The sequence below is a fragment of the Apiospora hydei genome (assembly GCF_038363865.1).
Source record: "Apiospora hydei strain CBS 114990 chromosome Unknown utg000002l_segment0_segment0, whole genome shotgun sequence".
Classification (NCBI taxonomy): domain Eukaryota; kingdom Fungi; phylum Ascomycota; class Sordariomycetes; order Amphisphaeriales; family Apiosporaceae; genus Apiospora; species Apiospora hydei.
Window position 1 is genome coordinate 1944216 of NW_027117361.1, and position 25954 is coordinate 1970169.

Consider the following 25954-nt stretch of genomic DNA (forward strand, 5'->3'; position numbering starts at 1 on the left):
CAGCTTCATAATAATTAGTTGGCAATGTATGTTAGTTAGATCTGGAAGCAGCTTCATAATAGTTAATTAGCAATATATATTAGTTAAATCTAGAAACAGCTTCATAATAATTAGTTGGCAATGTATGTTAGTTAGATCTGGAAGCAGCTTCATAATAGTTAATTAGCAATATATATTAGTTAAATCTGGAAACAGCTTCATAATAATTAGTTGGCAATGTATGTTAGTTAGATCTGGAAGCAGCTTCATAATAGTTAATTAGCAATATATATTAGTTAAATCTGGAAACAGCTTCATAATAATTAGTTGGCAATGTATGTTAGTTAGATCTGGAAGCAGCTTCATAGTAGTTAGTTGGCATGATACCAGCCCAGAACATCCTGGCCTCCCGTAATGCTAGAGGCTTGCCATCTTCGCGACACTCTCCCTGACTAACCAATGCAACAGCAGTCGGGAAGTAGCCCAGGCATATTGTTGGCCCATCTACGTACTGATGAACCAGTTTCTTTGGAATTATAGAAGCCAAAATGCACCCAGTCTCAAGCTTCACTATGTAGAGACCCAGAAGATACGCCACGAAAGATCATACGCCTCGCGGTTTCTAGATGCGGCCGGTCAGGACATAAATCCAGAAGCATTAGACTGCCTTGAGATACATTTTGATATGGGTCCTATCTACTGCTACATGACACTGCCGCATTTTGTGTAGGTCACTTCGACATATTGCTTTGGGAATCACCGGGCCGGCTGTCGCTGGTCTTGGAGTTAGATGCGCCGCTACGAGATCATCACAGAGTGAACGTTTCTGGTATCCCAATGCCGTTTAGGGCGCAAATGCAGGCTGGCCAATGGAACTGGAGGAGCTGGGTGCTTGACGTTCAATTGTCAAGACGACGTTGCTTGAGATTGATGCAATTGATTGACTCCATGTACATTGTTCGCCCTCTGATTTCAAACTCCTGTGTTCATGCAACCAACCTCCCACATCCGCCTTCTACCTGATGCCCATCTCGTTGCAAAGACGAAGCTCCACCCCAGTCTTGACTTTACCATCAACATCTACGCTCTCGATCTCGAGTTTCAGAATTTCCTCATCGCACCTTCGTACATCATACCTTCATCAACGCACTGCGCACCACGCCCATCTGTCAACACCAAGCATCAGTCTCACTACTGATCTCATCTCGGTTACTGCAAGTAAGTTCGTCTTCTCGTTGTCTTCTCTTCTGCCAATTGGCCCACAGCAAGCACGTGCTGCCAAAGCCTTAATTTCCCAGCCGTCGGGCCATTTTTGCTGCTCGAGGTTTGCCAAAATTATCTCGAGTTGCGGCGCTCCTATTGTTCCTGTGGCAGCTTGCATCTCCCCGCCTGGAACAATTACTCCAGGGGATTGTCCTCTGTATTTTCCCACCACCACCAAGTCCCGCCTTTTTATTTCCCACACATCACTACCATCCCTCCTTCTCACCTTCAACCACCCATCACTTTTTCATCTTCTTCCCTCGCCAACTTGGATTTCACCCACTTCCTCCATTGCATTCCTGCACACATACCCAGCCCAATTGGTTCAACCATCATCAACATCATCTTGATCGATTTTTTCTGACCGATCTCGTAAAGATCCAGATCTCTTGAGAGCATCCCTCATCAAGTCTGCAAACATTCATCCAACAAGGAATCAAACTCTACTTCATCGTCTACATCTGCATACCAGGTAAGTTATCAATCAATTGATGCCATCATCCAAATTTTCCGCGGTTACTGATATCTTCAGCAGCATCATGTCTACCATCCACGTCAACAAGACCCGTTCGGTCAATCTCGGCACTCCCAGCAGCGCTCGTCCTATTCGAGAGAACTCGCTGGCGCTGCAGTCGCGATCTGTCTCCAACCCTACTCTGGGATCAGCAACCATCTCTTTCCGCGTCCAGGAGAAGGGAAGCGAGACTGTCACCATGGTTCATCTGTCTGCCGCTGAGATCAATGACATTGGATCTCGCCTGGCTGCTGCTCGTGCAAATGGTGAACTGCCTGATACCACTGCTCCCGACTACAACCTTGAGATTATGTACCAGGACTACCAGCGTCTTCTCTACCTTCAACGTCTTCGTGGCGACGTCAGTAAGCCTGCCTCAAGAGAGTACAATGCCGCCTTTGTTGAGGTCAATCGCGAGATTTCTCAACGCGATATTCAATTCCGCCAAGTCCAGCGCGAGACTGAGACAAGTCAACGCATGGAAAGCATTCGTGAGCATCTTAATGCCCAAGTCCGAGAGCACAATGCCCGACAGGCTGCAGTTGAGGCCGTTGCTACAGCAGTCCGCAATGGTCAGGCCCAGAATGTTGAGGCTTCCGTCGTGATCAACCAGATTCGAGCTGCAGTCCAGACCATGGCTGGCACTCAGGCACACGGTATCGATGGTGCAAACATGGATGCTGTCATGGAGGAGGTCTTTGCCACCATTGAGACTGCTCTTCTTGACGCTGCTGGTCCTCTTCGCCTCAACAACAACCGCCTTGACCAGAACAACAACCGCCTTGACCAGAACAACAACCGCCTTGACCAGAACAACAACCGCCTTGACCAGAACAACAACCGCCTTGACCAGAACAACAACCGCCTTGACCAGAACAACAACCGCCTTGACCAGAACAACAACCGCCTTGACCAGAACAACAACCGCCTTGACCAGAACAACAACCGCCTTGACCAGAACAACAACCGCCTTGACCAGAACAACAACCGCCTTGACCAGAACAACAACCGCCTTGACCAGAACAACAACCGCCTTGACCAGAACAACAACCGCCTTGACCAGAACAACAACCGCCTTGACCAGAACAACAACCGCCTTGACCAGAACAACAACCGCCTTGACCAGAACAACAACCGCCTTGACCAGAACAACAACCGCCTTGACCAGAACAACAACCGCCTTGACCAGAACAACAACCGCCTTGACCAGAACAACAACCGCCTTGACCAGAACAACAACCGCCTTGGTGATCAGATCGGCAACATGACTACTCAACTTGGTGCCATGAACAACAATGTTGGCGCTATCTCCAACCATGTATCTGCCCTTGGATCTCTCATCCATGCTGTCAACACCATCAACAATGCCACCAATACGCAAGTGGGCCAGGTTTCTCTCGACCTCAAAACCATCCAAGACGTTATTCACATGATCCCCGCTCTTGTGGACGAGTCGATTGAACGAAACCTTGCCCAGGCAATTGAAGCAGCAGTGGGCCCAGCCCTCATGAGCGCTCTGACGACTGGTCTCAAGCGTGTCCCTCCTTCCCCAAACAGCCCTACTGGTGTCCACAAGAAGACGCGCCGTGGCTTCTTCAGTTTCTTCAAGCGCACGCGCAAGGATACGCGTCCTACCACCGTCTACTAGACCCTCTTCTACAGTTCATTCGTTGGTTTGGTTTGGTTGGAAGCAAGTTGATACCCATGGCTGGAGGTTCTGTTTTAGGCAGGCGTCACTGGTAATACAAACAGGATTTTGAACTGTCAAATGTTGTATATAGGAACCAGTCTTCGAGGGTCATGGAAATACGTGGCATATTGAAACGGCTTTTGACCTTGGACCCCAGATAGCTAATTCATTCAGACTTGACAGAAGTAATACACACCAAGTATATCGTCTGGCCATAATTATCCACGTGTGATATGGTTTGTGCCGTGCTATGAATAATATGAGACAGCAGTCCGTGAACTGTTCAATGATCCTCTTGAGGTAGGCTCGTGACAAATTTTTTGGTGTTGTTCCCTTCCTGCAATCATATAATACCCATCCTAGCATAACTACGGCCCAGAAGCGTGAGCCGAGAGAATTATCTCCTTTCTCACTTACTAGTGTTACTAACTGTTGCTGATGAAGATGACGAGGACCTCGTGTGAACCATCACTGGTTGCTGGCCCATGAGAGATTGATACGATAGCGGTTGCGACAGATACCTATGTGAGGAGCCCATACACGTTGTATTGGTATGATGACGATCTCAGCTCACGCATTGGAGCATCTCTCACTCACACGGGAGTACTTCTTCCTCGTCTTCAAGCCAAGATGTTACTTGGCTGGATGTATTTAGTAGGTCGGTATGCTTTTGGTAGACCTCATGGCAACCGTCATGCTTCGCGTAGATCACGACAAGATTTGTCACAATGGAAAGTAGCATGGCCAGAAGTACTTGCATTGCCCTCATTCTCGAAGGATAAGAATTGACCTTTGGGGTTGCGGACAAGATTGAAGCAACAACTAGTACTCTTCCCAATCGTCCGGTGGCATGGTTTGGAGTATTGCGAGGCGACACCAACCTCTGATATATAGAGTGTGACGCGTTGGAGATAAAGCAATACGCTGTTACTTATCGACACGAGCGAGAGGTGGGACATACCAAATGTCATCATCTTGCTCCTGCATCCTTGATATTCCCCGGTGATATTGCATGCCACTGGTTGCGATGTCTCGATATCCACGATCATCCTCGCTAGTTGCGCCTCACTTCTTTCCAGGATCACTCCTACAACATCACAAGGAGTTACATGTTAGCAGGTATCTGTATAGATTGACACATCATCAATGCTTAAAGACCATGGAGTATATTAGTATGATACAAACAAGTCAAACAATCGCGCTCTCTGACTGGTAATTACATCGCACCAGGTAAGGGCGTCAGGAGACTCAAATATACAGTTGTCGAAGCGGTGTGATGTCTACATACCTGCCAAACCTATCGTATCGATGGCAGTGACATTATGTCGCTCCAATGACTCTTCTCGAGGATGGCTGATAGGGGAGCCTGTCCAATAAATTGAAGCTTTTGCCCTGACGATAGCAGCAGTCGAGAGAGGTGACATGTTCGAGCCAAACACCTTGAAATCGCCAACTTGAGATGGGAAGCAGGAATACAGGTAACTCATCGAGGATGGAGTGTCCTACGGAGGCTACATGACATCCTCCCGGTTGATCTTGATTGCCACTGAGCCCTGCCAGTAGTCGAAAGGAAGGGCTAATGCGCTGAGCAACTGACGATCTGCCCAATACGGCGACGCAAGCCGCCTGGGTCTCTGGATGACAAGTGGTTTATTCGGACTGCGAGTCACGGAAGCTTGACAATGGCGTCTCAATTTACAAACACTTAATGTGTCTCTCGGGGTTGAGAGCTGGGTTGTTTGCGAACAACAAACACCGTGTTGCTCTCTAGCCTTCATCTACATGACCGTGGTTCTATGAGGGCTGTCTTGGGGCCTGTGCAATTGAATTAAACTCTGCTTTTTCGCCTGATTCTGACTACGTACTGAATGTCGTGTGGTGCTTGCCCGGGTGCTTGTCAGTTGCGATATTAATAGATCCCGCCATCCAGGCACCGGGCGATTGACCCTCGTCATTGCACATGCGCGGGCTGTTAGGTACATGCCCTAGACAAGCAAAACCACTACTAGAAGCAATGGAGACTATGGCCAATGGCGCTCAGTGTACACTCTGGACAGCCGACAATCCAGATCAGTGGACGTCCTAAGCCAGTGCACCTTTCATATCAGTGGCCATTTCCAGTTAGTGTGATCTCTAGATCAGTAGACAATCCAGATCAGGGCATTCTAGATCAGAGAACAATAGGGAACCACTCCATCCTACCCCGCCTCACTTGCATAAGCCGAGAATGCCAAGCATGAAGCTCTTCGGCAGAGGCCGATTCCTAGGTGGTACACGGGCCGAAGCGGGTCCCTCTCGGGGGTTGATCGGCCTGCATAGGGGAGCTCTTCGGCCCACGACCACTGTAGATGCTGGTCCACCCTACCTACTCCGTTAATAAATAGATTCACCTATAGAACAATCACATCGCCAACCTCACTGTCGCTCCCAAATAGGAAAGGTCACATCTAGATCTAGATCAGCCAGCCCCGCCCCCAGATCAGCCGGTCCTTTCACCAGTTTAAATATCTGCCCTTCCTCCCGACCTACCTTTTCACCACTTCTTTCTCGTCATCCTTCGTTGCGAACCTCACGAACATCTTGGTCTGTCACAACAGCAGCATCACCTCTTTGGTTCTCCATCATCAGGACGACACTCTTTTACTACTGCATCTACTCTTTTGCCTCTCCATCTTTACCACTACGTTGTATTCTCGTCACACCTTGCTGTCGACCTGAACACTTCATCACACATCTTCCTTCGCTTGCCAAGTGCAACTAACCATTACCATCTTCACTTCTGCGTTCTGGAATTTTTATCCAGTTAGCACACCACCATCAGCAAGTTGTTGACCACTTGTCTGTCCTTGCCTTCTCTCTCTGCGAAGCAGTCAACATTGCAGGTCATCGTACTCTCAGCATTATTGAGAAGAGCCGGTCATTGCAGAGTAAGTTTACTACCTCCCCTCCCATCACAAGCACATCTTCCCAATCCCACGACGTTGTTGCCGTCGGATGCCAACGCAACTTGGCACCCAGACCAAACCATACACAACCTCCATTGCATCTTGAGACGTCACCAAGCACATCTCCCTTCGGGTTTGCAGAAGGAATTCATCTCAGTTGTCTCCAACTGCAGAAGAATCCGTCTGGTTTCCTTCGCTTGCGGCACCATCATTCCCCTCAATCATTTCCTCCCCGACGGTAAGTTCGGTTTTGCGACAGGAGCTCAGCAAATAATTGCTCTGCTCCGCATTTACCGATCGAAGGTCATTGTCCTGATTGAATCAATCGCCTTGACCTTCACACAATCTACCTTGCCCACAGGCCAAGTTCTACAGACCTCAATCACCACCTTCTTCTCTGGTACTAACATACAACCGCTTCCTTCAGTCGCAATTGGTACCACTTTGGATAATCCATTCCTTCTTTTTGTAACGTCATTTACCTGTCTTCAGTTCAGTCAATTGACTGGCAATCGACACCGTCGCTCGTTTTCTCACAAACGAACAAACATTCACTACCACTCGCCTTTTCAGCTTCCTGTGTGACTACTGTAATCACCATGGCACCTGGAAAGAGCACCGCCGGCCGCGACGCCCGCAAGGCCCAACTTGCATCCACCCGCTCCAAGAAGCGCGCCGCTTCTTCTACCGACGCTGGCAACACCGCTACCGCAAACAAGCGACGCAAGGGAGAGGGCGACACCATCTTTGCCAAAACCACCAACGACGACAAAGACGGCGCTTCCGAGTATGAGGACGGCTCGGATGCCTCCTCTCCTCCTCCCGCCGCCAAGCGCAAGGGGAGCAAGCGCGGATCCACCAGCAAGGGCAAGGCTCCAGCCAACGCCGAGTCGAAGAAGACCAAGCGACAGCCCCGACCCAAGAAGGGTCCGGTCAAGTACGAGATGGCCTACAAAAAGGACCACAATGGCGAAAAGATGCGTCCTTACTTGCCGGGAAGCTTCCGATGGGTGGAAGAGGGAACAAGCCTCAAGGACGCCCCGCGCATGCTCCTTTCATGGAACCGTAAGTACCTTTTCGTTCCTCAAGCTAGTGCTTCTCAATTCTAATGTTCTGTCACAGGGGATCGCATGTATGAGAAGCTGCTTCTCAACATGTTCTACGAGTGCGGCAAGGCAGGATTCGATATGCCTTGGGACAAGATCGCCCATCGACTCGACCCCGGCACCTCCAAGGAAGCCTTGCTCCAGGCCATGGAGCGTCTTCGACAGACCGTCCTCGCCGAGGGCCACATTGTCCCGCCCGAGGTTGGCACCAAAGATCCTTGGACACGCGGCTTCACTCGTGTCCACCCCGACAGCTTCGAGGATATAGACATCCTCTACTGCCGACCCGTTGGATGGCTCGAAAAGGTGGACCACCCGAAGGAGAAGAACCCGACAGCCGAGCGTCTGACCTTCAACGGTCAACACAAGTTCAAGATTGACTATGCAAAACCCACTGCTCCGATCCCGGAAGAGTTCATGGTGGACCCCGACAAGCGCAGGAACGAGGTTCGTCTGTCCGCTGCTGATGTCATTGCGCAAGCGGGCAATGGAGAGCAGGAGGGCGAGGATGACGACAACATCCCCAGCTCCTACTCCATGGAGAACAACTCATCCGACGCAGTTGGTGGAGAGGATGCCTCTGGTGAAGATGAGGGTGATGACGCCGGTGAGGATGATGAGGGTGAGGATGAGGATGAGGGTGAGGACGAGAAGCTTGCTGACGGCACTGAGGAAGTACGTTGATCAAGTCCAAACCCCAGGATACCCTCACTAATCAGATATCATAGGCTGAATCGCAGATGATCAAGTCATCTCCGGCCAACTCTTCGTTCCATCTCAATCATTCGCCTGTTCTTCCCAACACCCCCCAACAGACCGGATCGCAGGCGACCAAGTCATCTGCGGTTAGCTCATCAGTCAATGTCAACCGGTCGTCTCTTCCGAGAAGCACTCCCAGACAGCACAATGGCCATTTTACTATCCAACCTCCCTCACCTGCCACCTCTTCCAGGGATACCACCTACGATCCCTGCGGCACCCCACAGCTCGGTCACCAGCAATTCGTGCAGCCGAGCGCTCCTCCTTACGCAGGCGCACTAGCCCATGGCCTCCCCCACCACCGGTAATTACGCCTACAACAACCAATCCCCGTATCAGAGGCCTCCTTCGCAGCAGCAAGCATACAACGTATCCCACGCCCAGGGTTCCACAGTAGACTAGGAGTCACTGGCCCAGGAGATGAATATGCAATATGGAGGTCATTCCATGAATGTCAACGTCGGTAGCGCCTTCGAGCAGCCCGGGGATTATGCGCAAGAAATCGATGATCTCGGGTTTGGGGGATTCATGGACACGGAGGAATTCGACAACGAGAGCTCCCCTGAAGAGTTCAAGCCTGAACGTGCCCAGGAGGGAACTCAGCCCCATCCAGGTCTTCGCAACGATAGCATGCTGCCTCAAATGAGCAGCGAAGATGACTTCGTGTTCCATCCTAAAGGAGGACCTGTTTAGGACCTGTTGATGCGATTGAGCAGCACCTCAACCGACAGTCAGATCGCAAGCTCTGGTAGCTCGTGATCTCTATCTTCTTCTTTTTCTCCTTCTTGTCTATACTTGCCATTGGACATACATCTCTTGGTAGCAGCAGTTATACCACCCGTACTCGATTTCGTCATTGGATTTCGACGTTTTTGGGGAGGCTATCACCAAGAACAACATTGCACCACTATTGTACGGATATCTACGAGACACGACTTGGACACCATTTCCGTTCTGGGTTGCACACATACACATTTTGCCTGCTCTTTGCCTCAGTTTCTTTGGCAACACACCACTTGCATTTGCATATGCACAACTTACATATACACATATTGGCATAGATGGACGGCCATATTGCACATACACAGATTCGTTGATTGATTGACAGATTGGAAATCTGATTGTTAATTTGGAAGTGGAGGACTCGGTAGGAGAAAGGAGGATTCCGAGATCCGATGATACTTGTTTCTTTTGGAGTTCTTGATAGCAGGGCTATTGCATTTGCCAGAGCATAATTGAGTTGCCTCTTGACCATGTTGTTTGCTTCTTATTGATCCATGAGTTGTCTGTGACTGTAAATGGTGTTGACTTGCGCTTGTCTGTACCTGTAATATCTGATGGTACACCAACTTGGATACCCAGGTTGTGTGAATGCAGTGCCCATGTCTAGCAAGCTTATTGCCTCCTCAATAGGTTGGCCCCAGCGGCTCGTGGGCACAGTAACATCCAGCGGGAGAGATGGTATCAGTTTCTGTGGTGGTTGACCACGTCAGATATCATGTTGAATGGAGTGGATGCTTCCTAAAGCGGGCAGTGCCCTTCGTGGACCAAAGGAATCGAAGCTTGCTCTCCTTCGTCCCTTTCCTTCTCAAGCTATCTGGGACAGAAAATGGCGTTGACTCGTCCATGTCTATGAAGCTACGTAGTATAATGATGAGACGGTCTATTCGCTTTGGGAGCTGAATTGACCGTTTTCATCAAGGATTACAGACAATGTTCGAAAGGTCTACCTCGAAAGGGTCCCGGGCGTACTACCATGGTAGAATGTTGATGATGATGTTATATTAGTGTTCGAAGCCCGGAGGTGGACTGATATAGACTAGAAGCCCTCAAGGAGCGAGATTCAATACAACGGTAAGTGCTAAAACTCCACGAAAGGGGAGGGAAAGCCACGAAGGAAGACTTGGGGAACAGGATGTGCAGCTCATGCAATGCCACCTGGATCATCACATTGTTATCTTTCCCGATACAGGGGACCGATTTTTATGCTTGCAACTAGCATCTCCGCGGTCCAGCAGCTAGAAGCCTGGTTGGAAGATGACAAAGGTTGCGATGGTCTCAGGTGTCTCCTCCACTGGACTCGAGCACACGTGATTTATTTAGTGATGAAGCGTCTGAATGGAACGTCTTTGGTATGCGTACAATGTAAGTAGATAAGGTAGGCCAGGTAACGGAGCAGAAGCACAGGGCCTCAGGCAAGCCAACAAAGTGATTGCGGTGAGTGCCCGGTCCACAACCCTCCGAATTCACACCACCAGCTTCCGCAAAGCTCACAAATCTCTTCTTCCTGGCCCATCAACCAAGGAAAAACCATAAGGTAAGTGGCCACTTCCCATCTCGTCGCCAATGCCTTTTTTCCCTTTCATCGTCACCGCCATCTCCATTGCACCGAATTAACAAAAACAAGGCCTTTCAGCGCGCGAAAAAACCACTCGGAGTGTGTCGAATCACCAGACCTGCACGTTTCCGTGTCTATCGATGCCCGGGTTCGTCGCCTGCCTTCTACTTCTGATCTACCCGCACACCCGCTCCCATCTCACATTCTAGACGGCTGAGAAACTGACTAGCCACCTATGCACAGGAAACCCACACAACGCCAAAAATTGCAATCGATCGACACGATGAAGACGGCCAAGGACTTCATGTCCCCGGACATGGACGAGAAGGAGAAGCTGCTCGTGAGAAGCTTGACTGCAGGATTGTCCAACCGACGTCTGGACATGTACGCGAAGATGATGGAGAAGCGCCAGCACATGAAGGCCTTGGAACTCATGACGACATTCACGGAGATGATTCGGCAAATGCTGTTTAAGATCATGTACGAGGAGGGCAAAACGTACATGCTCACGCGCGAATATGTCGAGTGGCGTCTGGATGTCTGTCTCTGGAACCATGTGTTTGGGGAGCCTTTGCCCGACTGGGCCCGCAAGGAGCCGCCGACCGACCGAGGTGATATTCACAACGTGGATACACTCTACTTGGATTTCATCATGGGTGAACAGTTGCCCGATCCTGTCCCCACTCAGGAAGCTACCGGAGAGGAGGCGATGAAGAAGGCTGCCGAGAAGAGGAAGGTCGAAGAATCTGGACTGGCGGCCGAGGAAACGAAGGCCAGGAAGGTTAGGCTGGCTGTCGAGGGCAATGGGGGCGTACAGAAGGAACCCTCGATTGATGAGTTCGATGCCGAGATCGCTCAGATTGAAGCCAGGTCTGAGAAGTATGCAGAGGAGCTTCGAGCCCTGAGACGTGCTGGACACGACACGACAACCGACCTGGGACCAATGAATCAAGATACCTAACGACAATATTCTTCAATGGCATTCATGTCAACGGTGAAACGACACCGGAGTGTGTCAGTCGGCAGTAGTCTGGCAGCGGTCTGCTACTGAACGTGGCCAAGTTGCAGTTGCTGGAGAGTAATTGAAATTCATCTGGCTCATTTTATTTGGTTCCTTTTGATCTTATTCCTGGATGTTACTGTGGAATGATTCTGACCTGCACTCGTCTGTAATTACGTGGAATATTTGATCGTTAAGATCAGTGCCCATGCTTAATATGGACTTATAGCTGTCTACGAGGTCACAGGGCGAGGAAGTACTACGATAAAGGGAGGGGAAAAAAGCTGCAGTCGGGCCACCTGGTCAATTCAACGAAACTAGGTATCTAGCAAAGGCGGATGCACCTTATGCGGCGGTGGGTGGCATGGGGTCGAGTCGTAGGCTACTACCGAGGCCCACAAAGAGATACATGCCGATCTTCTTCTGGAACTCGGCCACTACCCGGGCGGAGATCTGCACCAGTCCCGACGCCATATAAACCCCGCCTCGCTCGTGGTACTCCATGGCCACGGCATACATGCGCTCAGGGGGTAGCCCTCCTTCTCGGCTGTGCCCTGCTGCCTGTACACCATCGACAGCGTCGTGCCGTCGAGATGCACCCACTTCTGCGACGACACGTCCAGCGCCGCGTTGGACCAGGGAGCACAATCCGAGCCCGCCGGAATCACCAACAGCTGATGTGACCAAGCCTTCAGAAGCGCCATCTCTACATCGGTCCACACGCTCTCCGGTACTGAAGAAGGGTCCGTCACGTCGCCCGGATATAAGCCTTCCTCCAGACGCAAGGTAACATTCAACCATAGCGACAAGTGATACCGCATCCACATCGCTGTTGGGTCCCTGACCGCCACGCCGCGATCCCCGGGCACCAAAGTCTTCCAGGCCGTCTTCTCCGACTCGAACCGGCGAGCAAGACTACACAGCAGCCACAGGCCGCCTGTGGCCCACCTCTTATTGATGCCTCGCCACAGAGGCGATACGTCGTCGCCGCCCTCAAGCACCGCCCTCACTGCCGTTCGTACCTCGCCTGCTCGCGCGTCATTGTGCTGCCAGCCAGGTTCCAGGCCAGAGTCCAGCATCCTGTCGGCCATGATATCGGGGCTATCCCACCGCACAAAACATGTCAGGAAGGCGAGAATGAGCCGCTGCGCCTCGCTCGCAACCGCTCCCAGATTTTCGTCCAAGTTGAGGGCGATCATCATCAGCACCTCGAGAGGCGGCGCGCGGTCGGAAAGACCCTCGTGGTCCATGAGAAGATGTAAGCACGCGAGTCCTTGAAACACCACCCTGTCCTCCACCAAACCATGTTGCCGGAACCTTCTCAGTACCTCCATTCTGTAAGTATCCGGCAAAATCCGTGCTATTTCAATATTCGGGCTGACGCTCCTCACCACGTACCACAACAAAGCCAGTCGCAGGTCCAGGTGGCCTGAATCGTCACCATCGTCATCGGCGTGGCGGATCCGATCATGCTCTTCTTCGCTGAACAGAAAGTGCACCGTGACCGTCGCACTTTCATCCACCTCCCTCCTGTATGCCAGCGAGTGGCGAAGGGTATCCAGTTGCTGGTCCACCCGGTCCTGCCGCAGCCAGGTGAGCGCTCGCACCTCCTTCCCGAGCACGCGATCGAAACGCTTGGCCTCGGTCAACCCGGACACCACCAGGTGGTTAACGTTGCGAATCGGCAGACTACCGTCGCTATCCCTGAAAATCACGACCTTGGGCGCATGCCCACAAAGAAACTCCTGTTTGTACAGTCCCTCGGCTACGTAGGTCGCCTTGGCCTCGTGGAGCTGCCTGAGGACCATATGAGCCACCGTATCTGGGAGGTAGCAAGCGACGCCCTCTTCCTTGTGCTGCTCGACGAGGGCGACAGCCTGCGATGCCTGCGCCGCGGGCTCCAGCCAGCGCGAAGGGCCGTCGAGGTACCTGTGCCTGAGCACGGTAGAAACGGCCTGCAGATGCACATCCACTCTCTGACCCTCCTCAGCGCCCGTGATGCCGATCCAGCGGATTCGATCGCGCTTAAGCCGCGAGTGCGTGAGGTGTATGACGCTGACGTGCCCAAAGTCGCGAATCGTCACCTTCGCCAGTAACCACGCAGTGGACCAGAACCCGCCGGGAACGCCGTTGTGGTCCAAGATGAGAATCGCATCTGTCAGGAGTTCTCGTGCCCCATCACTGTAATCGTCCGGTCTAACCAAGTAGTTAAACAGAAGGCTGGACAAGAGGCGCATCGTCGAGACTACTAGGGCCCCCTCCTTCTCCAATCCCTGAGAAACATTGTGCGTTTCAATCTTCTTATAGAGGCGCCCGCCTTCGGCGTAGGTGCTGTCAAGCCACTGCTTTACACAAGCCGTCGTCACATGGTCTTCGCCCACGAAGACCACGCGCTTGCGCCGCTCCTTGATCGACTGGGCCTTCCGGTAGGCGTGTGTTGTAATCGCCGTACTCTTCCGCGACGGCGTCTCTCCGTCGACCACGATCTCCATGCTGCCTTCCGTTCTGGCCATCCGCTCGAGTGCCGCATCCAACTTCTCCCGCTCCGCTTGGTCAGGCAGACATTGCTCTAGTGGGTGCCTCATGGTCGACCCTGTCGATGTCTCTTGCGCACTCTCTCAGGTTGGTGTTTCTGTGTAGGCAAAAATGGTTGGTCAGCTCACTTTTCCAGGGCAAGGTGCTAAAGCCGAGTTAATAAAATAAATGGGCTTTTGGCAAATCGGCTTACCTTTGAGAACCAGTGGCCGTCTGTAATTGCCAAAGGGAATGTCCTCGCAAAGCGCGTTTTTCTTCTTCTTGATTGTGCCGCGAGGATTCACGGGCTTTTTCCTTGGTCTCAGGAATTACTATCTTGTAAATGCCTAAGGAAGTAAGTAAGTAAGTAGGTAGGTAGTCAGCCCACTTTAGGGACTTGGGCAAGATCCCAAACCAACCTATCAAATCAAATGAGCGAAACCTCCACCGACAGGCCTGTGACACCTCCATCTACATACCTAAGTAGGCTTCACAGCTGCTGTAGCACCTAATCTAAGCACCTGAGAGGGCACCCATTTAATCTACTTACCAGAACATGCTAGGTACCTACCTAAAATAGGCAGGCGTTTGATGGACCCAAGGCACATCAATCAAGAAGCAAAAGGTGGAGGCCAGGTCCGCGTTTCCCACCCATTATCTCCCTTGACCTCCCACAACAAACCTACCTGGATTTATTTTCCTTCCTCGCCACAAAAGTAAATTCCCAACCACCCAAGCGCCACCCATACGGATACCTGTCCAGATACAAGACAGCAAGCAACATGGGATCCGTCAACAAGAAGACGGCTTTGACCCCGGCTGAGGCCTCGGATTTTCAGGAGAAACTCAAAGACTACGAGTCGCAGATGGACAAGGCAGAGTCGAAACTGGTCGACAACGAGAAGTCTCTGGGCAAGGCCACGTCCGAGGTGGACCGATTGGACCAGCTGATTGCGTCGCTCCAAGAGCAACGCGAGTTGCAGACGAAGGAGGTCGCTCGGAAGCAAAGCAAGGTGAACTCGTGCAAGCGCGCCATTGCTCTGTTTGAGAAACTGGTTGATGTAACCAATGAGGTCTTGAAGGCACCCGTCGCGCCCATGCCAGAGACGAAGCCGACGGTGTCCAAGAGTAAGGCGGACGACGACAACGATCATCAGATGGCCGTGTCTAGCAAGCGAGTCGGTCGCCACCCGCAAGGCCCTTATGGCGAAACCATTATGGGAGCTCCTAGCCTGTTGTGGAAGCATGCTGTTGGACTGGAGGCGTTCGACCACGCCAGCAATACCGCGACGGCACATCCTGAGGATGTGAATACGGCAATCCTCGACCTGCTCCGTGAGGCCAGCGAGCCCACAGTTTCGGATAAGCAAGTGGAGCAAAGACAGAACCCCGGCTTGGTTGCGGACATTGACAATGAGGATCCGAAAACCGCTGCCGTCCAATCCGGAGTGTTCCAAGTCACATACTGGCACCAAGGCACGCACCGGCGACGGACCCGCTGATGACAATGTGTCCAGAAAGGCATGTATGCCGCCCTTCTCGTCCGCAACGTCTGTTCATGGTGGTCTCAAGCACAGGATGCATTCAGGCCCTCCTCCGTTGCCCAATTCACCTGAGAAGATCACGAGAACCCTGAAGGAATTGGGGCTTCATCTCAAGGACGACGATACGAGCGAAGGTTCTTCGTGTGAGGACGAAAGTGAGACTGAGGGTCAGTACGAACCGATCCACTCCGACTGAAGATGTCCGCTGTTTAGCACCTGAATACACCGTTTGCGTTCTCTACGTTTATACATGTTCCCTCCCATTTGATTGATTTTGTGACACGAATGCAGACCTCGACATGCCATGGTAGTATCCTGTGACACACAGCCCGTAGGTCCTAGTAGTCGGCAAGGTAGACATGTAGGTCAGTATCCCCATGATGGCGGCAACACTGCCTCTGGTATAAGAACCACTTTCTGAAATTATCACATCTAGTGGGATAAGTATCATGTCTAGTGGGATAAACGGTCATACCACGGCACTAAATGTATTACCCCAATGTGTACAGAACGGCATGGCATGGTGAGAGCAGCGGTGTCGCCATGAAGGTGACAGAATTAGATGATAGACAATCTCGGGCTCCAGGTTTAGAAGAGACTGCTTCGTGCAAAGTCGCTTCATCTTCCACTTTGTCCTGGAGGCCTGGCCCTCTGACGTAATGGGATCTATTTCACGCGCATGTGCATATTACTCTTGCTATCGGGGTCCCCTCATGCTGCCAACAGACGAGCCCTTAGGCGTGTGGAGGCCAATTTACATTTGAAAGCATGCGTGCGTGTCGAGCCTGCCGTACTACGTCTACATCTTGGGCCGACCTGCTCTTTCCAACAAGGGGCTAGCAACGATGAAGTTGAACATTTGGCTGGCGACGGCTCCGTCGGTCTGCTTGGACTGATTTAGGGACTTGGGCAGGATCCCAAAGCAAGCTATCAAATCAGATGAGCGAAACATCCTGTAAATTCGGTTGATTGGGTACCGGCCACTGTTATTACAGCAGAGGTCCCCACCACAGGCCTAAATGGAATCTCTGCACTGCAGCTCCGGACTGGCTTTGTTCATCTCGCAAATTCAGCACACATGCGACCTTTGAGTTAGGCGCACGCTGCAAATCCAACGCTACATAATTCTCAATTAATTTGCACTATCAGAGAAGGCCGTGAGCAAATCGACACACCAGAGGAAAACACAAACCAAAAAAAACAAGAAAAAAAAACATACGACATCACAAGGAGAGGTCCCAAGTGCTGGGAGAAGATGGCGCCAAAAGAGCAGATGATCTACGACATGGGCACAGACGAGCAAGCCCAGAGCTACATTTTGAGATATGTCTGGCCACAGCGAGATACCTGTGTTGTAGGCCAAGGAAAGGGCCCTCAGAGAACGCTGCCGGTACGCAACCTCGGGGTGGCGCTGACGGTGCTGCGGTTTCTCCTCAGCCTACTGCCTTCGGTGGAAAGAGAAAAGGTTGCGGACGAGAGCATGGCGCATTTGTGGTCATCGCTGCTTGGTGCGGGGCCAGCCGAGGAGAACATCCTGCTGACGAAGGCCATGCTGGTGGTGGCAGATGCGATTGAGACGTTGCAGAAAGAGGGCAAGGAGGAGGAGGCCAAGCTGCCGAGTGAGCGTCTCGATTTCGGCATCCTCCTGGAGACGCCGCTGGCCATGCCGCTCTGGAGGACGGATGCATGCCTCGTGTACCGGCAGGTCGTGGCGGGGAGGGGTGACGACCCGATGGAGCCGATCGAGCTAGACGAAGACCTAGCACAGCACCTGGGACAGTATGCCAGGCTGCTCAGAAACGGCAAGGGGCCGCTGGTTCGTGAGTTTGCCGAGCGGTACGGCGAGTACGAGCTACCAGGGGCCGACGGTGGTGCGAGGACGAGTTGACGGCGACGAGAAGACCCGGTTTCGGTTGTGGGACCGACAGGGCCGCCTGGCCCAGCCGGAGCTACCCATCCCGTACGCAGGACGGCAGGAAGACGAGTGGCAGGTGTTCGACAAGGCGGGAAAGTACTACCTGTTTTATGTGCTCGACCAAGTTCCGGACAAGGCGGTGCAGCTCGAGACGTACAGAAGGAGGAACATGGGCGTGGGCACAGAGGTACATATGCGACTAGTGGTCACGAAGATACCAAAAACACTGAGTGTAAGGGTGGTACCAGTTCAGTTACATGATGTGATTTAGCTCATCTAAGTAGCCGTTACTCGTTTTTGTCTTCAGTTTCATTCGGTGCTGATTTACTCCATCATGAACGAAAGGCTCATGGAATTCGGCTTGCCAGTGTTACCTGCCTCTTTAGGAACGCTGGCTTCGACATCATGACCCGCCTTGCTCGTATTGGCTTCAGCACCTCCGCCATTCGCATCAGCCCCATCCCCTGTCGTGCCAGCAGGACCGCCACCATTGCGGCTGATGCCGATGTCCTCATCGTCGTGCACTGTAACAGAATCACCATCGTCTTCAGGCGTCGGGGCCGTAACAGGTACTCGGACCACTTCGAGATACTTCCTGGGACGACCTCGCCCTCTCTTCTCCCCTTTCGCGGCAGCAACAGCAGCCACATTCTTCGTGACTGGCCGACCTCTCTTCTTCTTAGCCGGGGACTCACCACTGGTCTCGGCCACTTCCTCACGAGCTCGCTTCTGTGCGTCTGACATGCGTGGTCTCCCCGGCTTCCTCTTGACGGGCACCACCGTACCTGCCTCATCCTCCAGCTCATCCTCCAAAACGGCCTCAGCGGGCGCAAACTCGGTCATGTCGGGAAAGACTCGTTCATCTCTATGCTCATCGTAGCAGCCCTTCTCAAGTTTCAGTCTCGTCACATAGCGGATCTCAGACAGCAGGATATCGTCCCTGAAGCTTGTGATGACATCTAAATCCGACGGTACCTCATTAGTCTGCCGACCTTGGGGCCGAGCGGTCTTGTAGCAATGGGCGATGGACTCCGCCGGGATATTGACAACGTTGCCGTGAACCACCATGTTGTCCAGAGCGCGCACCAGGTTGCTAAGGTCGTCCGTCTTGACGCCATACAGACGCAATGGGGTCTTCCACTCGTCCCCGCGCATATCCTCATCCCTCATCACCACCGCGGCCCGGGGGCTCTTCCTCCAGGTTACGACCTGCGCCTCGATCGCGTCAAAAATGTCGGAGAAGGGCGTTGGTAGGTAGCCTCGTTCCTCCATCGTCTCCTTGACTTTCGCATGCAGCTGCGGCTTCATCATCCCTTTTGCTGCCAGCTTCCACCTCGCGCCAAACGCTGAAAAAGGTCTCCGGCACGTCCTCGAGCATCTCCCACGATCCGATATCGTTTGTGCGTACGATGACGGCATACTGGATGCACAGGACCATGAACCATTCCTTTCTGCGCCAGAAGGGTGCGACATGATCTGGATCATGAACTTGTAGACCCCGTTGGACCAATGCGCCGACACCTCGTGACCTCTCATCACCGTGTCTGGGCTCTTGTGCCCAGACACCCACACCAACTTGTTGCGTGGCGACAGGATCTCGAGAGGAGATTTGTGCCACCACCGGTAAGCCACAACCCAACAGGGCCGGATCTCGTTGGATTTGAGAGGCGAATCGTTCATGAGTCTCACCTTCTTCGTCGGTGTCATCGCCTCGCTCTTCTTCTTCTTCTTCTTCGTCGTCGTCTTCCTCATCCTGCTCATCACCAGACTCGTTGGCAAACTCATCGTCAAAACCGTCGTCAAGGTCACTTGCCGAATCATATTCGACGACGGGTCTGCGAGAAAACCCGGAGTCGCCACCAACAGACTCGTGAACAATCATCCTATCAATCGCATCCAATGCTACACGACGATGTGACATATTGCGAAGACGGGCTTGAAAGGCCGACAGCCTATCATTTATCGAACGGGTTCGATGCGGCATCTTGTGACCACGGGAGGAGTCTGTGTAGTCATGTGGTTTGCCTTCCACGGCGGTTTGGTTTCAAACGATGCAGGTAACAGTTGCAAGTGGGCAAAGGGAACGTGGTGCCTATCATAGCTGCACTAGTCCCTATAGACCTATAGATAAGTCTACCATTTTTTGAATGCATTCGTCACCCGACTGGCAATCTTGCAACACCGCACTATCACGCAGACGAGGCTGCACACTTACCCGGGTACGATTAATGCGACAACATATCTGTATTTCTCTCTTTACGTGAGCTGCAAGGCTCCCAAGTTCTTCTATGGGCTATTTAATCCAACGCCTATGGTACTTCATCGACATGATTCGGTGAGATATGTATGTAATAATTAACAATAAACCAAGGAGCAACATCCACACCGCAACATCCACACTGGGTCTTGCATGGCCGCCCTGCTTGACTACAACACACCCGATGAATCTGGCATTGCCGCATTAAGGTCGTGGGGGGCCACTAAATCATGACTAAGAGAAGATGTAACGAAGAGCTTTGGTCAGTCCATAGGTATCGCAAGGTTCATTGCTCTCCTATGACTGTCGTGCCTGGAACCATGGACATTGTTGGTCACGGTGTCCGGATATCGGCTTCCACAACAGCGCGAGAGCACGGTAGACTGTTGCGGTAGCTCGTCTGGCGATGACGAATCTTGAGCTGGGGTGGGCTGTGACGCTTTATCCAAGATCATGAACTCGTGCCGGTATGGAGAACACCAATCTCAGAAGCACCATTTGTCGACGAGTAAGCTCATCCATCTTGCGTTGACAGCTTCGCCATTCTGTTTAGGTTGCTTTAAATACGGCTGGCCTTGATCAGCAAATCGGGCATTTGTCGGAGCCATGGATGTAAGCGGCGAGAGACCTGGGACGTTCGCAGGTAAACGGGACGCACCGCCGCGACCGCAGCAGAGACGGTGGAATGTGCCCGCGGACCGGTCGTGGCAATAGGGGAAATCAGTAGCGAAGTCACCAGGCAGTAGCAAACACTACAATCTCGGGATGTAATAAAGACTCGTGTATTAATATATGGTTGAATGGTCCATGTAGCACGAGAAACAGTCTAGGCTGATTCGCTGAAGGAAACCGTATTTTCGTAGCATATTGGACACATGCCTATTCGCATGTATTCTGTCAGCCCTCAATGCCATGGACAAGAGCAACCCTAAGCACCTGTGGATGAACGTAGGGAACGCAGAGACTGTAGTCAAAGCTGGTCAATAGAACCTTGATCAAGTCTGGCCGTTGCTTGGCAGCTTGACCATTGGGGGCATCCCGCCCAAGTCAAGGAACCTTTCGGAAACCAAGCCCCCACCAGATTTCAACAACAGATCTCTTGGTTCTGGCATCGATAAAGAACGCAGCGAAATGCGAGAAGGTGAGCCCGTACGCCTTCGCCGGCTGCCTGCGCGCCGCCCCCCGCAACTTCAGCTTCCCACGTAGGAAGCAAAAAACGGGCCCCCAAACTGGTCATGACCAATCGAACTTCGCTCGGCATCGCGACAGTCACACAAGCTCTCGCACTCTCCGTGCTGGTGTAGGAGAGTCCGGCGACAGTAGGAGGGCTCGTGACATATTGAGAGGGGGTCGTCGCTGTCGAGAAGGGCGACACGAAGAGTGTGCCGGCGACGTACCAATTGTCGTATGTCGAGTGGACTAGATCGGGCGACTCCCAATAGTAGCCAGCGATCTGGCCTAGACGTTCCAAGATGCGCCCGGCACCCCCAAATCCGGTCTCAGTCCAATGAAAGATCGTTGCTATCAGTTGTTACCGAAAGAAAACATCATCTTCCATCGCATAACTACCATTCGTCTCCTTCACGGCCGCAAAACCGAGTCGAATATTCGACGTATCCGTCGCCTGGGTCAGGCTAAATACATCAGTCAGTCTCATCTGCTGCTCCGAAAACAAGAGAAAAAGGCGCTTACTGCGGATAGGGCCACAGGGGCCCCCATTGACCTGGTCAAACCTCCCAGAGAACAGGAAATCAGCCTAGCTGGTTCAAGGGTTTCGGCCTTCAAGCATTGCCCCCGAGCTAGCTCCGAGAGCGCCCAGGGCGCTTTGGTTCCGGCCAAGGTGACTGGAGCAAGCAATTGCAGAGCCCAAGCCACTGCGTCCCTCACGAGTTCCGTACTTGGCTGCTCCCTATGGCATAATCGACGACGGCACACACCATCATCGGGCATGATGACGACCGGATAGGACAGTCCGTCAATGACCTTACGAGGATCTTTGTCGCGGCAGAGATGTTCTGATTCGGGCGCGGTATCGATTCTTTTGAGCGGCAATCGTGTCCTTTCGACTTCCACTCGAGGCCAAGTCAACACATACGGGCCAAAAGAATCACAATGATCAGTAGCTCCTTTCCATCGCTCACTAATTCGGAGAACTCCTGCTCCAAGTCACTGGATGTGTTCTTGGCGCTCACATCGTGCGTGGGAATCTTCAAATCTCTTTACAAACAACAGTCGACTATTGATTGCCTGTGACACCGCCATCGTGCGGATTTCTCTTGGTCGCGGGGTCTCCCTTTGTATCAGATCAAGCCACCTGACAACGTCCCCAACTCTCTTCTAGGCGACTTGTCGTTCCAGCCCTCGGGGTACGACGAAGAAGCTGACCTTGTCGCCAAACTCGGCCTGCAGCCTCGTGTGATAGGAGCCTCCCGCGTGCCTGCATTCATCAGTATAGAAACACCCGAAGGAGCTCAATCTTAGCTTCCCCAGGTGTATCTGAAATACAGGAGCATCGAAAGACGTCCACAGTGCCGCCGCAGGGAAGAGGAAGCTGCCGAAACACTCAAGCACCGTTCCAAACGGAGCCACCCTCGCAAGTCAGCCATGTCAAGTGAAGTGACCAAGGCCGCTTTTACACCTAGTCTGCCCAGTTCGAAGCGGACTTGGCGCCACAGACCGATCACCTTCTCGGTGCAGTTTAACCCTCTTTCCCAGGAGGGGCCGATCAGAGTTGTGGTCACAAAGCCGAAGGGAGACCTCTTGGGCGTCGTGGAGTGCGGTGATGCCCTTGCCGGCCTCCACGGCAGAGGCCAAGTAGAGCAGGCAGGTGTCGATAGGCCCGCTGAACTTAAGCATATCAATAAGCGGAGGAAAAGAAACCGACAGGGATTCCCCTAGTAACGGCGAGTGCAGCGGGAACGATGGTGCGGCGCATGGGGGAGCAACCAGGTGGATGATCTTGTCGTGGAAGGGGAAGTCTTGCAAAGGCTTTTCGTACCGAGGCAAAGAATAAGAATGCACCGATCGCTTCGGCCGTTAGCGGTGTGCGTGCTGTTCCAATGACGGATTGGCGTTTGCTGGGAGGGCCAATATCATCGGCGCCGCTCAAGGCAGGTATCTTGTGAAGATTCAGCATAACTGTTATGGGGGGTTAGGTATTTGAGACAATACAAGTGCCTTCAACTCCAACTTACCTTCGTCGGTTCCGGCCTCTTATCATCCCCTTCCTCCCACCTTTGGCCTCGTCGCCTCTAACACACCAATTGGGTATCTCGAGTTGGAAGTATCTTCTCACGAATGACAAATTTCTGCGTGCCGGTCGAGTACTCGCGCAGGGCAGTTCTCATTTGGTCCGCAAGCGCCTCGGTCTCGGACCTCGTCAGAGACTCGAGGATGCTACGTGCATCCTTTGCTATCCTTCAATCTCCTTCTAAACCTTGTTCCAGGCGGATCCGAAGCTGGTTTTTATGGACGACCAGCCTGTAATGGGTTCTGGCCCGGCTTGCCAGCCGGTAGCCGGCGCCCACCCACCTACAGAGAAACCATGACGAAAGGAAGCGCATTGCCATCTGAGAAAAACGCCAGCTTGTTGACATCATTTCCTCCCGAGTATTCGGGCGAGTAGTTGCCCAATGATCAAGAAGGACAGTCGTCAAAACGATTGGGCTGATATGCAGGCCAATTCAGCAGCGGGTCTTGTTCTGCCGCAGGCCATATTGAATTTGACCAGCCTCTTGGGATGAACCTGGGATAAGACTATGCCGGAAGCAAAATGCCAGATCGCGATGATGAAACGAGCGTCGGACCAGCATGTGGGAGTTTGACAACAACGGAACAGGAGAGCCCCTACTTCACCTCAAGCGATCTCGCGCTGATCGACACTCGTTCTTTGAGAGTACTCGGTAAACATAGAAAGGACCTCTTCGACTTGAATCTGTGAGACTTTGGTCTTAATCTCGCGGTTGACTCCTTTCACGGCGCTTTCAACGCTCAGGTGCCACCAGTCTAGACCGTGAAATTTGGTGGCCCGCCGCCGAGATTCAGAATGGAACTGGAATTCAAGCCTGACTTGGGCAACTGGACGATGTGTCCCTCCATCTTCTTGAACTCGGTTGACTGAAGGGAGATCCTTTTAACATGACTGTCGTTGCTGTTCATCGTTGCACCTATGTTGTCGTGGAACGTGGTAGGGGCTGAGAGCACATTTTTCCTAGGGATATTGGTGGTGACCTCCGGAGGAGTACCAGGGGGCGAATAGGGCTGTCGTCTTGCATGGCGCTTCCATAGCACGAGTGACCAGAAGGTTTCTAAGTGCATAAGATGGTTCCTGGCTCTCGCCCAATGTGCCCAAACTCCTACTTTGCTTCTTTCTGGTAACTTTTCATACATGGGGCGAGCCCATGAGAGGGCAAGTGGAAGTCTACCTCCAGAAGCGTGCCAAGTTCTGGAAGATCTTGTTCAGCGACCAGCTCACGCCCCTTGGTGGAGGCCATCAGCGGCCCGCATCCATCCTGAAGAAGCCAGCTGGCGACACTGTCACGACAAATGCTCCAAGACTCCGGATGGCGCAGCGTCAAAATAAGGAAAGGAGAATGCACGATGCCATGTGTAATTAAACATCAAATAATCGTTCTCATTTCATCTTGCATGTCATTTCAGCGCTGCAAAAACAAGAGAGGAAAGAAAGTCGATCTCAATAAACGTGCACTTGAAAAAGCAATCTTGCATTTTTGCCGTAACCTCTTAGAATCTTCTTCGAGGACTCTGTCGATTGCCTAACATTTCCTGCCTACAAAGAGCTCGTAGTCAATCCTTGGACCAAGCTGATCGACACGGCCTTGTGCGTGGGCTCATGCAGGTCGTATGGGCTGTGAATCATTTTGCATTCGATGTATTTGGGAACACGCTGACGAACCTCCCCGTTGCTTAGCAAATTGGTAATCTCCGCAGCGGCCCTCCGGTCAAGCGGCGTACCCATGGTCCACCTCGCTGCATGTACTGGCTCTGTCGGGCCTTTCCCTCTGGTTAGGGACCTGCTTCTATTTCTCATCTTCATCAGCGATGCCCATGCAAGCTCTGATGATTGCAGTGTCGAATGGAAATGACAATCCTTGGTGTCAGCCAGCCAGGAAGAAGCCTAACGGCCAAGATGAGGTGGTTGGCAGCCATCATGCCGGCTGCAGGCATCATATGCTTAGTATTAGCCATGGATGCCTTATTTCCGTCATGTCCATCTCAATAACATGCCGCCAACCGGCTGCATCATCATCGAGCCATTGGCCGGGCCAAGGTCGCCGGAATTCATGTCCAAATTGTTGTTTGATTCGTTCAAGAAACCGAGCAACATATCGTACCACCCCCTTATCCTTTAACATGGGGCTGGCCCGTAAGATGGTAAGATGTGCGTGGATAGGGTGAAGCCGGAAGAAGCTCTGATGCGCGATGATGTACAGGACGCCTTCGTTCTATCTTGACACAGGAACGACACACCAGAGACTGACACCCCCGTCGGACATTTCATCGTCGTCGGCGAGCCATACTGGCACGGTCTTGATCCGCTTGCCATGTGCGAGCTGCTGCTCGAGATCTAGCTGATGCTCCTTGGGCATGAAGGTGCCATCTTGCACAGCTGGCGTGGGGGCGCTAACGTATCAGCAGCACGCCGCATGGTGCTGCGGCAGCAGCATGCCATTCTGTGAGGAACCGCCCGTTGGTTACAGGGCCAAAGGCTACCGCCACGCGCTGAAAAGCGTGCTCCTATTCACTGAGCCTCGGGAGACACCAAGCCGGCCGGTGTCCCGGAGGGGCCGACCGAATCCTCAATCTGCAGCATTGCTGCTGCCGCGTGGGGCGGGTGTCGGTGCCACCGCTGCGCATGCGCGTGATGCTGGGGCGTCCCGTGGCTTTGCCGCTGCTCTTGTGGTTGTGCTGCTGGTTGCGAGGCAAGGCTACTTCGGCCATCTCCGCGGCTTCGAGGCACAAACATCCAGCTCCTCGGAGTACCAGGCCGCGTCTTGGGGTAAAAGGGGGGCAGGCGAAAGATCCAGCGTGGAGACCTTTGGTGATGCGGCTGTTTCCGACGTTGCCCTGCAGGGATTGATCGAGGCCTTCCTCTTCGGACCGTAAGACC

General features: G+C 52.6%; 9 protein-coding genes across 9 annotated transcripts; 6 read left to right on the top strand and 3 right to left on the bottom strand.

The window, feature by feature from the left end:
- Positions 1–1781: 1781 nt before the first annotated feature.
- PG997_000622 (TCP-1/cpn60 chaperonin family-domain-containing protein) lies at positions 1782–3404 on the top strand (the record flags this gene model as incomplete). Its single annotated transcript, XM_066804937.1, has 1 exon — positions 1782–3404. One exon carries the CDS (start codon positions 1782–1784, stop codon positions 3402–3404), a length of 1623 nt encoding a protein of 540 aa, XP_066674710.1.
- A 3556-nt stretch (positions 3405–6960) lies between these two features.
- PG997_000623 (uncharacterized protein) lies at positions 6961–7916 on the bottom strand (the record flags this gene model as incomplete). The annotated part of the gene is made up of 3 exons (XM_066804938.1): positions 6961–7340; positions 7512–7842; positions 7893–7916. The coding sequence occupies 3 exons, from the start codon at positions 7914–7916 to the stop codon at positions 6961–6963; spliced, it is 735 nt and encodes a 244-aa protein (XP_066674711.1).
- A 787-nt stretch (positions 7917–8703) lies between these two features.
- On the top strand, positions 8704–8949 carry PG997_000624 (uncharacterized protein; the record flags this gene model as incomplete). The annotated part of the gene is made up of 1 exon (XM_066804939.1): positions 8704–8949. One exon carries the CDS (start codon positions 8704–8706, stop codon positions 8947–8949), a length of 246 nt encoding a protein of 81 aa, XP_066674712.1.
- Positions 8950–10877: 1928 nt separating this feature from the next.
- Positions 10878–11555, top strand: PG997_000625 (uncharacterized protein; the record flags this gene model as incomplete). The annotated part of the gene is made up of 1 exon (XM_066804940.1): positions 10878–11555. The coding sequence occupies one exon, from the start codon at positions 10878–10880 to the stop codon at positions 11553–11555; it is 678 nt and encodes a 225-aa protein (XP_066674713.1).
- Positions 11556–11939: 384 nt separating this feature from the next.
- Positions 11940–14179, bottom strand: PG997_000626 (uncharacterized protein; the record flags this gene model as incomplete). The annotated part of the gene is made up of 2 exons (XM_066804941.1): positions 11940–12327; positions 12411–14179. The coding sequence occupies 2 exons, from the start codon at positions 14177–14179 to the stop codon at positions 11940–11942; spliced, it is 2157 nt and encodes a 718-aa protein (XP_066674714.1).
- A 711-nt stretch (positions 14180–14890) lies between these two features.
- PG997_000627 (uncharacterized protein) lies at positions 14891–15610 on the top strand (the record flags this gene model as incomplete). The annotated part of the gene is made up of 1 exon (XM_066804942.1): positions 14891–15610. One exon carries the CDS (start codon positions 14891–14893, stop codon positions 15608–15610), a length of 720 nt encoding a protein of 239 aa, XP_066674715.1.
- A 1297-nt stretch (positions 15611–16907) lies between these two features.
- PG997_000628 (uncharacterized protein) lies at positions 16908–17540 on the top strand (the record flags this gene model as incomplete). Its single annotated transcript, XM_066804943.1, has 1 exon — positions 16908–17540. One exon carries the CDS (start codon positions 16908–16910, stop codon positions 17538–17540), a length of 633 nt encoding a protein of 210 aa, XP_066674716.1.
- A 351-nt stretch (positions 17541–17891) lies between these two features.
- PG997_000629 (uncharacterized protein) lies at positions 17892–19551 on the bottom strand (the record flags this gene model as incomplete). Its single annotated transcript, XM_066804944.1, has 2 exons — positions 17892–18863; positions 18913–19551. The coding sequence occupies 2 exons, from the start codon at positions 19549–19551 to the stop codon at positions 17892–17894; spliced, it is 1611 nt and encodes a 536-aa protein (XP_066674717.1).
- Positions 19552–25431: 5880 nt separating this feature from the next.
- On the top strand, positions 25432–25950 carry PG997_000630 (uncharacterized protein; the record flags this gene model as incomplete). The annotated part of the gene is made up of 1 exon (XM_066804945.1): positions 25432–25950. One exon carries the CDS (start codon positions 25432–25434, stop codon positions 25948–25950), a length of 519 nt encoding a protein of 172 aa, XP_066674718.1.
- Positions 25951–25954: the final 4 nt, after the last annotated feature.